This window comes from Larimichthys crocea, chromosome VI (assembly GCF_000972845.2).
Source record: "Larimichthys crocea isolate SSNF chromosome VI, L_crocea_2.0, whole genome shotgun sequence".
In the NCBI taxonomy this organism is placed as follows: domain Eukaryota; kingdom Metazoa; phylum Chordata; class Actinopteri; family Sciaenidae; genus Larimichthys; species Larimichthys crocea.
This window is the reverse complement of record NC_040016.1, coordinates 5,494,422-5,509,479: the sequence shown is the minus strand read 5'-3', so window position 1 is coordinate 5,509,479 and position 15,058 is coordinate 5,494,422. Positions and strand designations below refer to the sequence as shown.

At 37.9% G+C, this 15,058-nt stretch overlaps 2 protein-coding genes and 1 pseudogene across 2 annotated transcripts; all 3 read right to left on the bottom strand.

The window, feature by feature from the left end:
- Positions 1-916: 916 nt before the first annotated feature.
- Positions 917-3,066, bottom strand: LOC104939479 (red-sensitive opsin). The gene is made up of 6 exons (XM_010756029.2): positions 2,919-3,066; positions 2,186-2,482; positions 1,786-1,954; positions 1,544-1,709; positions 1,204-1,443; positions 917-1,109 (listed from the first exon to the last, which is right to left on the bottom strand). The coding sequence occupies exons 1-6, from the start codon at positions 3,019-3,021 to the stop codon at positions 1,008-1,010; spliced, it is 1,077 nt and encodes a 358-aa protein (XP_010754331.1). The 5' UTR covers positions 3,022-3,066; the 3' UTR covers positions 917-1,007.
- A 6,486-nt stretch (positions 3,067-9,552) lies between these two features.
- On the bottom strand, positions 9,553-11,943 carry LOC113745872 (blue-sensitive opsin-like; annotated as a pseudogene).
- A 487-nt stretch (positions 11,944-12,430) lies between these two features.
- LOC104939469 (blue-sensitive opsin) lies at positions 12,431-14,497 on the bottom strand. The gene is made up of 5 exons (XM_010756019.3): positions 14,119-14,497; positions 13,809-13,977; positions 13,543-13,708; positions 12,976-13,215; positions 12,431-12,535 (listed from the first exon to the last, which is right to left on the bottom strand). The coding sequence occupies exons 1-5, from the start codon at positions 14,495-14,497 to the stop codon at positions 12,431-12,433; spliced, it is 1,059 nt and encodes a 352-aa protein (XP_010754321.2).
- Positions 14,498-15,058: the final 561 nt, after the last annotated feature.

Below are 15,058 nucleotides of genomic sequence, written 5' to 3'. Positions count from 1 at the left end.
ACCAATTTGTTCATAAAGTTTCTTAACCCTCAAGGGTTAGGAGAATTAAAATGACTGAAGTAAGACTAAAGGTGTAACACAACTGACTGACCATTTATTCTGTTTGCTTTAAATAACAGTCAAACCAAGCAGGGTCATTTTGACCCCTGAGGACAAAAGATGTATGGCAATCGGGAGGACATTACAAGGGCTAAAGAAACCTTATGTAAAAAATATTTTGTTGTTCCTCTATGGCCATATAGGCCTTAGAGGCTGGAAACAGAGTTGATAAGACTGACTGAACCATCAAGTAAATTTGCGTACTTTAAAACAAAAAAGGGGGTTGAAATGGGCTAAAAAACATTGATTACACAGTGGTATTTCTGTGTTTGTCTCTAGCCAGTAATGTTAACAAGGTTATTTTGTGTTGCTCTAAATACAATGCTTCCATCATTAAACAGATCAGTGGAAACAATTTAATACTGTGGTTCAGGCTGAATAGAAACTGTAAATTAGGTTTATATTCAGATCATACACAGATTAAAACAGCTCGAATTATCAAATCTGACCTACAGTTTTTTAATTTTAGCTGTAAAAATCATGCAGTGGTCCTCAGTCAACATCCAAGTGGTGGATAAAGAGGATCCGGAAGGGTAAGTCTGCTTAATCCTTATTTCAGTTAAGTACTTTGTCACAAGTCAATTCAGTTAGAGAACTTCTACCAAGATATACAGTCTGGACCAGATCCATAACCCTATTGTACGTTTCTTTAGACATTACACTATTTGTAAGGTTTCCTGCTAAACAGTAACATTGATACCAGCAATAAGGAAAATGTTTGTTTTCATGTTCATCTGAAAAAAGACAAGGCAGCCGTATAAAGATTCAGTAGCTTTATGTATATTTTTTTTGTTTTTCCATTTGCCACAAAGCTATATTTACTAAAAAAAAAAAAAAAGGAAACACAATCAATATATATACTGTACAAATGACATTCAGTATTTTTCCAAAATTCAGGACATATATGTTTATGCAGGAGCCACAGAGGAGACCTCTGTCTTTGATGATGAGGAGACTTCGGAGCCATCATCTGCTTCTTTGCCAAAGAGCTGCATGATGCATGAACGGAACTAATAAGGAGAGAAAGAAAAACATAGATATGTAAACACATTTAATTTAAACAGAGAAATTTGATCAATGTGGCAATGAGACTGTTGTACCCACCTGTCGGTTCATAAAGACATAGATAACTGGATTGTAGATGGTGGCGCTCTTGGCAAAGTATGCAGGCATGGCAGCAGCCAGAGGGTGGAAGGCATAGCCAGGGTTAGCCGCAGCAAAGCAGGCAAAGAAGGTGTAAGGTCCCCAACAGAAACAAAAAGCCAAGATCATGACAATGACCATCCTGGATACTTCTTTCTCAGCTTTCTGGGTTGACTCTGATTCTTTCTGCTGCATGGCAACCTGTGATTGACCAACAAGCACAGTGTAAGATTCGGGAAGGCTGTGGTCTTTATACAAATTACATTAAACAAAGTATAAACCTGCAGTGAAGATGACTTACACTATGGATAGCCCACCAGACAGCAATGTAGCACAAGATGATGATAGCAAGAGGAAGGATACAACATGTGGACATAAGAGTGATCATGTAGGACTGGACTCCTGGGTCGTCACTTCCACTGAATACATCAGGTCCGCAAGAGGTCTTCAGTCCATGAGGCCAGTACCTGATGCAAGAAAATGTTTAGTTGATGTTCTCACTGATGAATTCAAAACAGTTTTTTAATATAAACATCGGGCTACCTGCTCCATCCAAAAATGGGGGGAGCACACCAAACTGCTGACCAGACCCAGGAGAAAATAATTCCAGCTAAGGCCCATTTAGCATCAAACTTGACATTTCCAAAAGGTTTGCACACAACTATCCATCTCTCCCAGGAGATAATAGCCAGGGACCACAGTCCAGTGATACCTGTGTAAGGAAGAAGGACACTCAGTAAATTTGTTTAAACTATGGTAGTTCATGTATTTCAGATGCATATTTGTCAAAAATTCTATTTACATCCTAACAGCAATCAAAGTCTAGCCGTCTCTCTAGTTTCTCCAATGTTGCCAACCCTAGCATTAACTCACAGCCTGATTATGTCTATTAAGCTATTCCCAAACGCATTTCCATCAAGGAGAAAAAACTGTGACCACTTACCACAAAGTGAGACAACATAGCCCTCAAAGATGCACATTGGGTGTCCCAGAATGAAGTAACCAAAAAACTGGTTAGATACACTGATGGTGCTGGCAAAAAGTGTCTCCCCAAGATCAGCAACTGCAAGATTGACCAAGATCCAGTTGAGAGGGTGACGGAGTTTCTTGAATTTTGCTGTGGCCACCAAGACGAGACCGTTGGTGAAGACTGATAAGACGACCACAAAAAACATCCAGAGTGTTGCAAGATTGTAAACCCATCGAGGAGCAATGTGGTAATTGGGACCCTCAAAGGGATCTAGAGAAAACAAAACAAAAAGAAAAATCATGACAATTCTCAGAATTTAGAATATAGTATTAAATGTGAATAAACTACAATACCTAGTACATTATATCTTAAAGAGATGCGGTTCAAGTTGCATTAAGCTTGAGGGGGTCTAGAATATGATTCAGGAAGAAATGTGGTAATTAAAAAGTAATCAAAATGATTGCAAAAATTATAATAGAAGCACTGTATTTACAAAGGCAATGTTCACTTTGTCTGGTCACTTTGGAAGCAGAATTCTGTCTGTTTATGTGAGATAAAGCTCTGGGTTGGTCTCAGGTGAAGAGGTAGCAAAATCCTTAATTAATGTAATTAAGGTGTCTGACACTATACAATAAAATTTCCATCAGCAAATTGTCAATCTCTACTTATCTGTCTATTAACAATAAATAAAATCATAATACTGTACCTCTGGTGTGATTGCTGTTTGTATACACGAACGCAGATCCCCTGGTTGAATCTTCATGGTGCCGCCTGGCAGCAAAAGCCTGTTTCCCCCACTCTTCTGCCATTCTGATCTCTGAAGGAGGTCCCCAGTAGTCTAATCTTCTTGTCACTTGAAGCCTCTATGGGTGACTGCAGCAACACAACTGACCATAGCTTTTATACCTTTGCTTCTGAGACGGAGACGGATAGGATTAGGTCTCACAACAGCCACGGTGTGCTGCTTCACAGTGATACTCAGTGGTAAAGCAAGCATAGGTAAAAGGATTGCGGACTGTAATTAAAACAAATTAGCTTATTAGGTTAAGACACAAAGTGCTCCATAATCTTTGAAAGCGGATTCTGTCTGCATTAAAAATTGGGATTAACTGCTAGACCTTAGGCTAACACATACATTTATGTGAATTTTGAGCTGTTATTTGCCATCATTGAGTCATTTTGCAACATGACATGCAAGTCCTAATGCAGCTTGATGGACACCAAGTGGTGATCCATAGAACTATAATAGCAACAGCTCCAGGTGTTGACATGTGAATGAAGTAAGACACTTTAAGACTTTAATCCCTCCGGAAAGAAGAGTTCACGTCAGAACATGGGATTTTTCAACACTGTAAGTCAGCTGTTTGTGGAGTGTGGCCATGTGGAGTCCTGTCAGGATCAGATTGCTGGGTATTAAAAAGCCTGATATAAAGTTTTTGGCATATATGTGACATATATTCTGGATACTTTGCACAGTTTTTTGGCAATGTGACGCTCTGTGACGTGTGTCCATCTAAAGCTCTTCAAGTTTCCAAGAATTGGCAACAGGATAAATCTCTTTAGGGGATAAGAGTATCCACTGATTGCCCTTAATGTCCTCTTGCATACTTAATTACAGTTCTTACTGGCTGCTGACTTAGTCTGATGCTGAAGTGGAGCTCATTAAGTCCTGTAGGATCTTATTGTTCTTTTTTAAATGCTGTCATTTTCTTGAAAGCACAAGCTTGATTTGGACATGGTAAAAGCTAAAAGTAAAAGTTTTAATATGATGTTGGAAGGTATTCTATCTTTGTGAGACTGTATTAGGGATATTTGTGTTTTTAATTGTGAATTTCATACATGCTGTGCATATATTTTTAGTAACATGACGTTAGGTGGCAGCTGTTTGTCCCAAGCTTTTCAGTTCCTCAACAAGATAAATGTCTTATGAGGATAAGAGTTGCCTCTTATTGATTTGGTGCCCATTTGTATACTTAATTACTGTCTTTACTGGCTGCCAACTTTGCTGAAGCCAATCTTTTGATACTGTCACAGTTGACAGCACTTGTTGCTTTCTGCTATAATAAAAACCACCAACCACCGCATTATGTTAAAATTTCATCTTCATTTATTTGAAGAAAATACCAACTAGCACACCGATGCCAACACCAGTAGTCCACTCCCCTGTGCAAATCTTTACATGATTCACCTCAATTCATCCTTGATTAGTTCACATTTCTGCATTTGTTTCTATTGCAATGTTTGAGGTGTCTGTTCTGTTTTATTGTATTTATTGCATTTGTATTTGTTTTGTTATTTCATATATTTAAATTATCGCAGCTTTGTGCATGCACAACAAATTCAGTTCATTTGTACCTAGCCCCAGAGTCACTGTAAGGAGACACAAAGTTAAAAACATCGAGGTGTTTTACTAAATTTAGCACTAAAAGTGACATTGTGCACACAGTAGATATGATTTGTTCCCATGTTTTGACTAATTTGTCGTCACAAGATATAATTCCTTTTTACCTTTTGACATGTGTGCACAAATCAGCCAAATGTGGGAATGAACTGTACTTGCATGCACACACAATAGCATTTTGAATGTTTTTTGCAATTTTGCCATAGATACTAAACATTAATTAGTGTATCTGTAACGTGATTTGGATCAACTCTAATATATATGAACAGCAACAAAAAGAAACTCACACTATGTCATAATAAGTGTTTTGTTGTTGTAAATTTGAGCTTACTTTGATTGCATGATTCAACTTACAACAGAAAAGTCATAGGGAGCATCCAGTGTGGTGTAAAGGGCACAGAATTACAAATAATTAATATATAACAAATGATGTCTACTACCATCAACATGAAGATGCCACAGTCAATCCTGTATGCTCGTCGTGGAATCTGTATCTGTAACGTGATTTGGATCCACTCTAATATATATTATAGAGTACAAACACGTTGAGTGTTGAGTGAATCCATGGAGCAGCAAACTTCCTCTCACGGTGCATGCTCTTTTATGCCATTCACATTCTTCTCCAGTTGTTAAGCTTAGCTCTCTATCACTCCCACCTTTGATAGCCCCAACTTTATACGTTTATAATTTTTTCTGCCGCTCATTTAAATACAATGATGTCTGCATTTCTTAGCCACAGGTTTGCATGCTCCAATAAAGCAGAGCACACTCTCTGTTTCCTAATAGCATGGCCCGGCTGTGATACTGCTAATTCGAACTTGGTTGATCCGGTGAAATGTAGGTGAGGACTTCTCATGTCCCAGGAGGCAAATGCAGATTATACGGACAACTCAGGTTCTTCCGCAAAACAGATTAACACAGAGTTCAGGGCTTTATCTGGCATACTCACTCCGTCACAGTTTAATCTCTCCGGTAGGACAGTTCACTTCAGGAGAAAGGCGAGAACACAAGCTGCTATGGTGGTTTATCTAATGTGTTGATTCTGTTTTTCTTGAGACCACTTCTTGCACAGGTACCCGACCTGTAGGTTTGATGAAAACTCCATGAGGGACAAGGACTACACAACAAGAAGAGGTTGGATCCTGAGCATAAATACATCTTTAAATTTTTCTTATATTTTTCTTTATTTACAAAAATGTCTCTGTTCATATTGGTAGATTTAGCAATTTTGTTTTAAACTACTTAAAAGATGTTTTAGAAAATATAAAGGTAACTTGTTTTGATGTAAATTTACATATCATCCAAGAGGTGGAGATGATACCTTTTTTTGTATGATTTTATACCCCTCTTGAGTCTTATTTCCATGTGATGGTGTTATGTTTCGAGGGTAGGTCTGGAATTCCGCTAGTTCTGAACTATTGATGTTTGCTAAAAGTTCACTACTAGCAGAACTCAGATTTGCTCCCGACTTCCAACGAGAATCTCCATGATGAGGAAATTATGCAGTTGCTTTTTGATCAGCAGGTGGTCTACATGTGTAAGGACAGTTACCGAACATATTACACTGGTGTGAAGTGAACAGAGTCCACCTTTGCTTCTCATATGGTCTTGTGTGCACCTCACACCAGTTAATAATCCTATTCTCAGATTTGAGTACAGGATGTTGTAATGACCAGATTATTGTTTTCTCTTTTCTTTTCCTTTAGCACACACTACCCATGATGGCCTTAAAGCCAGAGGCACTGCTGTCAATGGTATTTCCACATATTGATCTGTCTGATTTTCATCCTTGTTCAGCAGCAGACTGTGTAATAACTAGTTTTTTTCTGTGACATATTTTAAATATATGTTATAAATGTTATAGTCTCAATAGTTAATATTATTATTCAGACTAATCTGCTAACGTAGAGACTCTTGGAGCACGGAGGTTAATTCTATTTGTGTGTGTGTGTGTGTGTGTGTGTGTGTGTGTGTGTGTGTGTGTGCATTCGTGCATGTGTATCTGTCTGGCATTTTCAACCTCTTTAAGGTTAAACCTTTATGTCTCTGTTTGGTGAGTAAACTAGTAAACCACATACATCCAAAATTGTGTTTCTATTAGACATATGATCTCAAGATAAAATAATGAGATATGCATATAAAATAGAAGTCAATACTAAACTACACCCTTTATCAGTATTTCCATGATTCACTCTCTTCTAGGGTTACAGTACTATAGCACCATCTCTAGGCTGCATTTCGACTTGTCTTCATCTTTTACACCAAGGTGGATTTTGTTTGCGTCATTAACTAATCTTCTTGTCACTTGAAGCCTCTATGGGTGACTGCAGCAACACAACTGACCATAGCTTTTATACCTTTGCTTCTGAGATGGAGACGGATAGGATTAGGTCTCACAACAGCCACGGTGTGCTGCTTCACAGTGATACTCAGTGGTAAAGCAAGCATAGGTAAAAGGATTGCAGACTGTAATTAAAACAAATTAGCTTATTAGGTTAAGACACAAAGTGCTCCATAATCTTTGAAAGCGGATTCTGTCTGCATTAAAAATTGGGATTAACTGCTAGACCTTAGGCTAACACATACATTTATGTGAATTTTGAGCTGTTATTTGCCATCATTGAGTCATTTTGCAACATGACATGCAAGTCCTAATGCAGCTTGATGGACACCAAGTGGTGATCCATAGAACTATAATAGCAACAGCTCCAGGTGTTGACATGTGAATGAAGTAAGACACTTTAAGACTTTAATCCCTCCGGAAAGAAGAGTTCACGTCAGAACATGGGATTTTTCAACACTGTAAGTCAGCTGTTTGTGGAGTGTGGCCATGTGGAGTCCTGTCAGGATCAGATTGCTGGGTATTAAAAAGCCAGATATAAAGTTTTTGGCATATATGTGACATATATTCTGGATACTTTGCACAGTTTTTTGGCAATGTGACGCTCTGTGACGTGTGTCCATCTAAAGCTCTTCAAGTTTCCAAGAATTGGCAACAGGATAAATCTCTTTAGGGGATAAGAGTATCCACTGATTGCCCTTAATGTCCTCTTGCATACTTAATTACAGTTCTTACTGGCTGCTGACTTAGTCTGATGCTGAAGTGGAGCTCATTAAGTCCTGTAGGATCTTATTGTTCTTTTTTAAATGCTGTCATTTTCTTGAAAGCACAAGCTTGATTTGGACATGGTAAAAGCTAAAAGTAAAAGTTTTAATATGATGTTGGAAGGTATTCTATCTTTGTGAGACTGTATTAGGGATATTTGTGTTTTTAATTGTGAATTTCATACATGCTGTGCATATATTTTTAGTAACATGACGTTAGGTGGCAGCTGTTTGTCCCAAGCTTTTCAGTTCCTCAACAAGATAAATGTCTTATGAGGATAAGAGTTGCCTCTTATTGATTTGGTGCCCATTTGTATACTTAATTACTGTCTTTACTGGCTGCCAACTTTGCTGAAGCCAATCTTTTGATACTGTCACAGTTGACAGCACTTGTTGCTTTCTGCTATAATAAAAACCACCAACCACCGCATTATGTTAAAATTTCATCTTCATTTATTTGAAGAAAATACCAACTAGCACACCGATGCCAACACCAGTAGTCCACTCCCCTGTGCAAATCTTTACATGATTCACCTCAATTCATCCTTGATTGGTTCACATTTCTGCATTTGTTTCTATTGCAATGTTTGAGGTGTCTGTTCTGTTTTATTGTATTTATTGCATTTGTATTTGTTTTGTTATTTCATATATTTAAATTATCGCAGCTTTGCGCATGCACAAAAAATTCAGTTCATTTGTACCTAGCCCCAGAGTCACTGTAAGGAGACACAAAGTTAAAAACATCGAGGTGTTTTACTAAATTTAGTACTAAAAGTGACATTGTGCACACAGTAGATATGATTTGTTCCCATGTTTTGACTAATTTGTCGTCACAAGATATAATTCCTTTTTACCTTTTGACATGTGTGCACAAATCAGCCAAATGTGGGAATGAACTGTACTTGCATGCACACACAATAGCATTTTGAATGTTTTTTGCAATTTTGCCATAGATACTAAACATTAATTAGTGTATCTGTAACGTGATTTGGATCCACTCTAATATATATGAACAGCAACAAAAAGAAACTCACACTATGTCATAATAAGTGTTTTGTTGTTGTAAATTTGAGCTTACTTTGATTGCATGATTCAACTTACAACAGAAAAGTCATAGGGAGCATCCAGTGTGGTGTAAAGGACACAGAATTACAAATAATTAATATATAACAAATGATGTCTACTACCATCAACATGAAGATGCCACAGTCAATCCTGTATGCTCGTCGTGGAAAATCCTAGATATCAGAAAGAAGTCAGTTATGTAATTATTATTTTACAGTATTAAAGTATTCAACTATTAATAAATACATGCATTATACATACTTTATACTCTTACCTGAATTTGTAGTCCAGTTCTCTCTGTCCAGTTGCCAGGATTTAGTGACTGGGATAGGTTTCTAAAAGACAGTTGCATTAAAGATAAATATTAGTCATTCAATTATCAATATGGGCTCTTTTCATGTTTCTTGTGCACTTAAACAGGTAATATCACTAATTAGCTCGTCGAAACATCCTGGTGTATTGCATCGTGTTGATCATGTCCGTGAGTTCAGAAAGATGTTTTCAACTTTGTGACTATGCCCAACTAATGCATGAAGAGTTTACAAAAATGTTTCACAACGTTACATACAAACAAATGCGAACAGTTACTTTACGTTATGCAATGAAAAGTTGAGAATCCTTAGGTGTTGATGTAACCACCATTGGTGAAAGTAAACTTTGAAGTCATCTAGCTTCAAAACGACAACCCAGACTGACATGTAACATTTGGTAATTAATTACCTATAACGACTACTACGACGGCACCTATATTAAAGATGAACACAAGAAATCATGCATTTACTTTCTGTAGCCTGACAGTGTAGGTCTGCCTCTCAGCTTTAGAGACTTCAGTGACTTGTTGACTTGTTGATGACTCCTCATCATTGCCACCCTTCCCCAGCATCTTCCTGATGAATCAGTGGATCTAAAAAGGTAAAGGCAACATTTGTTGCTGAGAGAGATGTCTTTGCATTATTGGATGTCACTTACATAAGATACATAAAACATATCTGGTGACTTAGTTATGATAGTGATTTTTTTTATTATCGTATGTCAGTTTTTTTTCCTCTGAGGATGGCGCAAGCTACTTCCATGTTTTCAAATCCACCACTAGAGGACACTACTGCTCTTGTCAGTGATAAATTCAAATTTATTGAAACATGTTCTGTCTTGTTTGCCGTTCTGTTTAAATTCAATACAACTTGAATTGAGTTAATTGAATACAAAGTAATCTAGCTGCCTATAAAGGGATTTAAATCAGTAAATGAAGCAACCTGTTTATTGAGAAGGATGTAGATAATAGTGGAGGCTTTATACAAACAAGAGCCTACAGTGGCCAGTCTCAGGTCAAACGGTTGCCCATGGTTGTTCACAACCCGAAGAGCAAATGAAGTATGAGGCATCCAGGACACCAGGAAGCTCAGCACCATGACAACCACCACATATTGGAAACACATATAATTGGTTTGAACAGAGACACACTCAGATTGTTGAAATCAGGTAAGATATTATTTTTATCTGCAATCATGCATTCAATCCTAAAAATTACCCACTGACTTCAGTGTGAAAAGCAGCTGGGCGATGCTAAAGAAAGGGACATAAAAGCAGAAACTGAAGAGGAACACGTAAGACTCATTGTTAAACTTGTGAAAGTGTATTTGTTCTTTTAGTGTTATTATGTTTGTTTGTATGTTGTTGTTTTTTTGTCTGTTATGCTGTTTACAATTTGAAAATTCTAATAAAAAAACGTTGATTAAAAAACAAACAAGCTTGTTGCCAGTTGTTATCCAGTCCAGAGACAGACAATTGGAATAAGGGTCATGGGATAAACAATACTCATTATATATAGTGAGTGTTCTTATAAGAGGGAGAAATATTGACTGAAATTAATTACATTATGGTAATTTTATGACAATAATTGGATTTCTTTATCAACCTAAGAACTAATACTAACCTACTCCAACCAATCAGAGGTGGAACTGCAGTGATCAAAGCAAAAACCCAAGTCATTGTGCAACAAGCAGGTTGAAGATGAAGTTCCTAAGTGGTTTGCAGACAACAAGCCATCTCTCAAATCAAGCCACAGCAGGAGACCACAGGCTTACCACACCTAGAACAAGACAGGAAAGAATAAAAGTCTTGTGCAATACTGCATGGTGATAATCAGTGAGGGAACTCAAGTCATTTGTCCACTCTGCCAGACTTCAGTTGCAGCTGCTTGTTTAGCATTTGGCTAAAATCTGTTACATGCAGCGTCTTTAATGACGTATTTTATTGTCACTTTTTCATTGACGAAATAACTACACTTGCATTAAATGCACAGTAAAAAAAAAAAAAATTAAATCATACAATCACAGTGTGTGCTAACAAGAAAGAGTAGAGTAACATAATTGTATTTTATAAATTATAACCAGTGGCAAAAAAAAAATTTTTTTACATGGATCGGTATCCGTAAAAAAATCTTTGCTCGTAATATGAATATATTTGTTACTTAGTAGAATTTATGCCATTCATTTAGCCTTGCATCACCAGGCCAGAGCAAATAAAACGTGAAATGATTTGTCTGGTTCTCTGGCTAATATTCTCTAAACTCCTTACCCTGAAGAGTTGCTGTAAATCATTCAGTCTTGCAGCCCAGTGGACCAAGAATCTTGTATCTGAAAGCACAACAGTAGAAGCAGGTGAAGAAGCCGACAGATGTGACAAGGTTTGCCACTGCCAAGTTCACCAGGATGTAGTTCAGGAGCTTCTTGCATTAAACAGTACATGGAATAGTGAGGGTACAAATGGCTTTACCGGTCACAAATAAGAAGAACATGAATGCTGACATGGAACAAAAGATCACTGGGCTCCTTAAATGATCTTGAGAAACCAGATATGGGTTGTGTTGTGATGTTGTTGGAATCCAGTGGGACACGGATCCAGAAATCTTCTAGGAGCTCTGTTGACAAAGACTATTACCTTTACTTTCAAATGATACTGATGCACTTGATGTTTTTAATGTGTTCTGACAGCATTTCGTCCACTCTCTGGTGGGGATTTAAAACTGCAATTATAGGTCATTTAAGATTACTCTGATTCACCTTGAATGGCTCTTGAATGAGATTTACAGAAAAGCTTTGGTTGACAGACCACACATCCTTGTAGTTTGTGTACGTGCACACAAATCACATACTCCCATGACAACTTGCTGCTATTGATATAGAGATAAGTATCCCCAGGACTAGAGCTGAGTAACAGCCCTGCGTTTAAGAATCAGTTCAGGAGGTCAGTTGCATGTATTTGTCTCCCATTAGTCCATTTTGTACTTAGAAAAACAAATAAATATCATTCTTAAAAGGAATAAACTATCACAAATTTCACTGATGTTCCCCTAAGTGAATGTGGTTGTATGTGAACTTTACTTGTAAGTTTATGATTTGAAATTTATGATTTGAAATATACAGTATACAGTACAGAAATATACAGTTTATAAAGAAACTTCCACACCAGTGTCAGCAACACACAAACACCAAATACATGTTTGCATTTTTATTTTTTTTATTTTGCTGATTGTTTATGATTTATTATTTATTATATACATTTCCTATATATTTTTCACATAAGACATAAGTATTTACAATTCACAATCACCGGTGGCAGAGAAGTTAACAGTCTTGATGTGCAGTCTATGCAGGCCCAACTTTAGAGACTTCAGTCACTGACGAGTGAGTCGATGACTCTTCATCCTCACCTCCACCCATCCCCAGCATCTTCATTATGCATGAGCGAAACTGAAAGAGAAAAACAGATCAATGAGATAGATACATTGACTCTGTAGAGCAATCAATCATCGTAGCAACAAAACAGAAATAAGTCTCTGCATCCAGCTCCTTATTCTTCTCCATTTATTTGTATTAAATACACAGTGTTACTATGGACTATGGTCTGTTGAAAGCCAGAGGGGGAAATTAAAAAACTATACATGTTGTAACATAAAATGTTGCCCTCATGTACCTCAGCTGTCTGTCACATGAGATACGAGTACATAAGATAATAAAATAGTACACATGTGATCAACACACGACTATTTTAGCACATTTTCCGCCCCAGAAAGTTGGGAATGCCATGCTGCCAGCTGTCCCACATACTTCTTTCCAACAAATTAAAGTGTTAGAGTTAAATTAGTGTAACTTTATTTCAAATCCGTTGATCATCACAACTTTTAACACACCTGTTTATTGAAGAAAATATAGATTATTGGGTTGTAGACTGCAGAGGCCTTTGAGAAGCAGGAAGGTATGGTGGCCAGTCTCAGGTCGAATGGTTGCCCACGGTTATTCACAACCCAAACAGCAAAGGAGGCGTAAGGCAACCAGCACACCAGGAAGCCCATCACCATGAGGACCACCATCCTGGTCACCTCTTTCTCTGCTTTCTGGGTGGAGGCAGACTCAGCTTGTGCCTTCGCTGCCTGATGAAGAGAAGAGGTGAGTTTGGTCAAAGACTTGTTAGATGTTACAAAGCCAGTGTGGACTGCAGTCACTGCATGTTAGTATTTACAAGTATTTTCTGATACATTCATTTTGCATTTTGTTTTATAGTCAGATGGTAGAGATTGATGATGATTGTACTGATAAACTTTGGCTTTGATAAGACATAAGTGCGTTCAAATATAAATGTTACTCAATCCCGAAAAGACTCTTTTGGTGTCATGTGTAAAATTTTAAAACCCTTTTTCAGTGAACCAAACTAACATCATTTGAGCTTTTTGATGCTATTTGTGATGTATTTGCCTCACCAGTTTCAGTGTAATCAGTAGCTGGGAATAGCAGAAGACAATGGTGGTGAAGGGAACAGCAAAACAGAAGCAGAACAGAAACATCACATAGGATTCGTTGTTATATTTGTTGTTTGTGGTGTACCAGTCTGGACCACAGGAGCACTGCAGGCCTTCTGGGATATACCTGGAGAGATAATCACAAGAGCATAGAGTGTATATCCCAGCCTCCCAATTTTTCAATTTTGATATGGGTTTCAGTGTGTAGGTTGGTTTCTGTTGCTTACCTGCTCCATCCAAACAGTGGAGGAACTGAGGCAATTAGTGCAAACACCCAGGTGAAGACACAACAAGCTAAAGCATGGTCAGGCTTGAAAATAAAGTTACCAAGTGGTTTGCAGATGACTATCCATCTTTCAAAAGCTATGACAGCTAAAGACCACAGGCTTACCATACCTGGAATGACAAAGACAAATCACACCACAGGCTTACCATACCTGGAATGACAAAGACAAATCACCAATTAAAGTCCAATAATAGAAGGCACATTCAAATGGAATGGTTTTTATATTTCATAAAACTGCATAAAAGTCTTACCACCAAGTGTAGCCGCAAAGCCTTCAATCTTGCATGCCAGTGGTCCAAAGATGAAATATCTGGATGCAAAAGAGCAGCAGGCAGTGAAGGAGCCCACACAGGACACAAGAAGGTTTGCCACGGCCAAGTTCACAAGGATGTAGTTGAGGTGGGACCGGAGCTTCTTGTATTGGATGGTGCATGCAATGGTGAGGATGTTAATGCCAGTGCCAACCACAAATACAAAAAACATGAATCCTGTCATGGAGTAGAAGGTGCCCAATCCCCCCAAGTGGTCTTGAGGAACCAAGAAAGGACTCAGGGACGTGATGTTGTGGGTGTCCAGAGGGATGGGTATCCAGAAGTCTTCCGGCAGCTCCATGTCCCAATTTGTCCTCATTTAGCCGCTTTTTTATGACTATTGATCACAATAATACCTGAGGTGTTCTCCTCACTTATGTTGTAGATTTAACTATATCACCTATAAGAATAAAGAACAAAGGTCTAGCAGATAGAGATGAGTAATGTTAAAGTCTGCGCCCCTAACATCTCTAATGAAAGGTCTTCTTGTGAACTGACTTATAAATCTCCCGGGGATGCCACTCATCCCATTTACGGGGTTAATTGATTAACTAAGATTGAGAGGTTGTTTGGGGATTGCACAAATTAGTGTAAGGCATGTGTTGTTTTCCCTTTAGTCTGTGCTGCTTAATAGGTTTACGGTGCAGTTCGTGTGAAGGGTTGAGGATGAAACAACCTGTTGCCCCATGCAGCAAATTTAATATGGTGTGATTGTCACTGGAAAATAGACACACTCACTGATGATTGTCCAACTGCTGCTTAAGAGATAGAGAAGATCTTTAGAACTGGGGTCTAAGAACACATGGTGTTAAATGTAAAGCCCCTTAAGGCAAATTGTGATTTTGGATTGCATAAATTTTTTTTTGGCTTGACTTGTGTA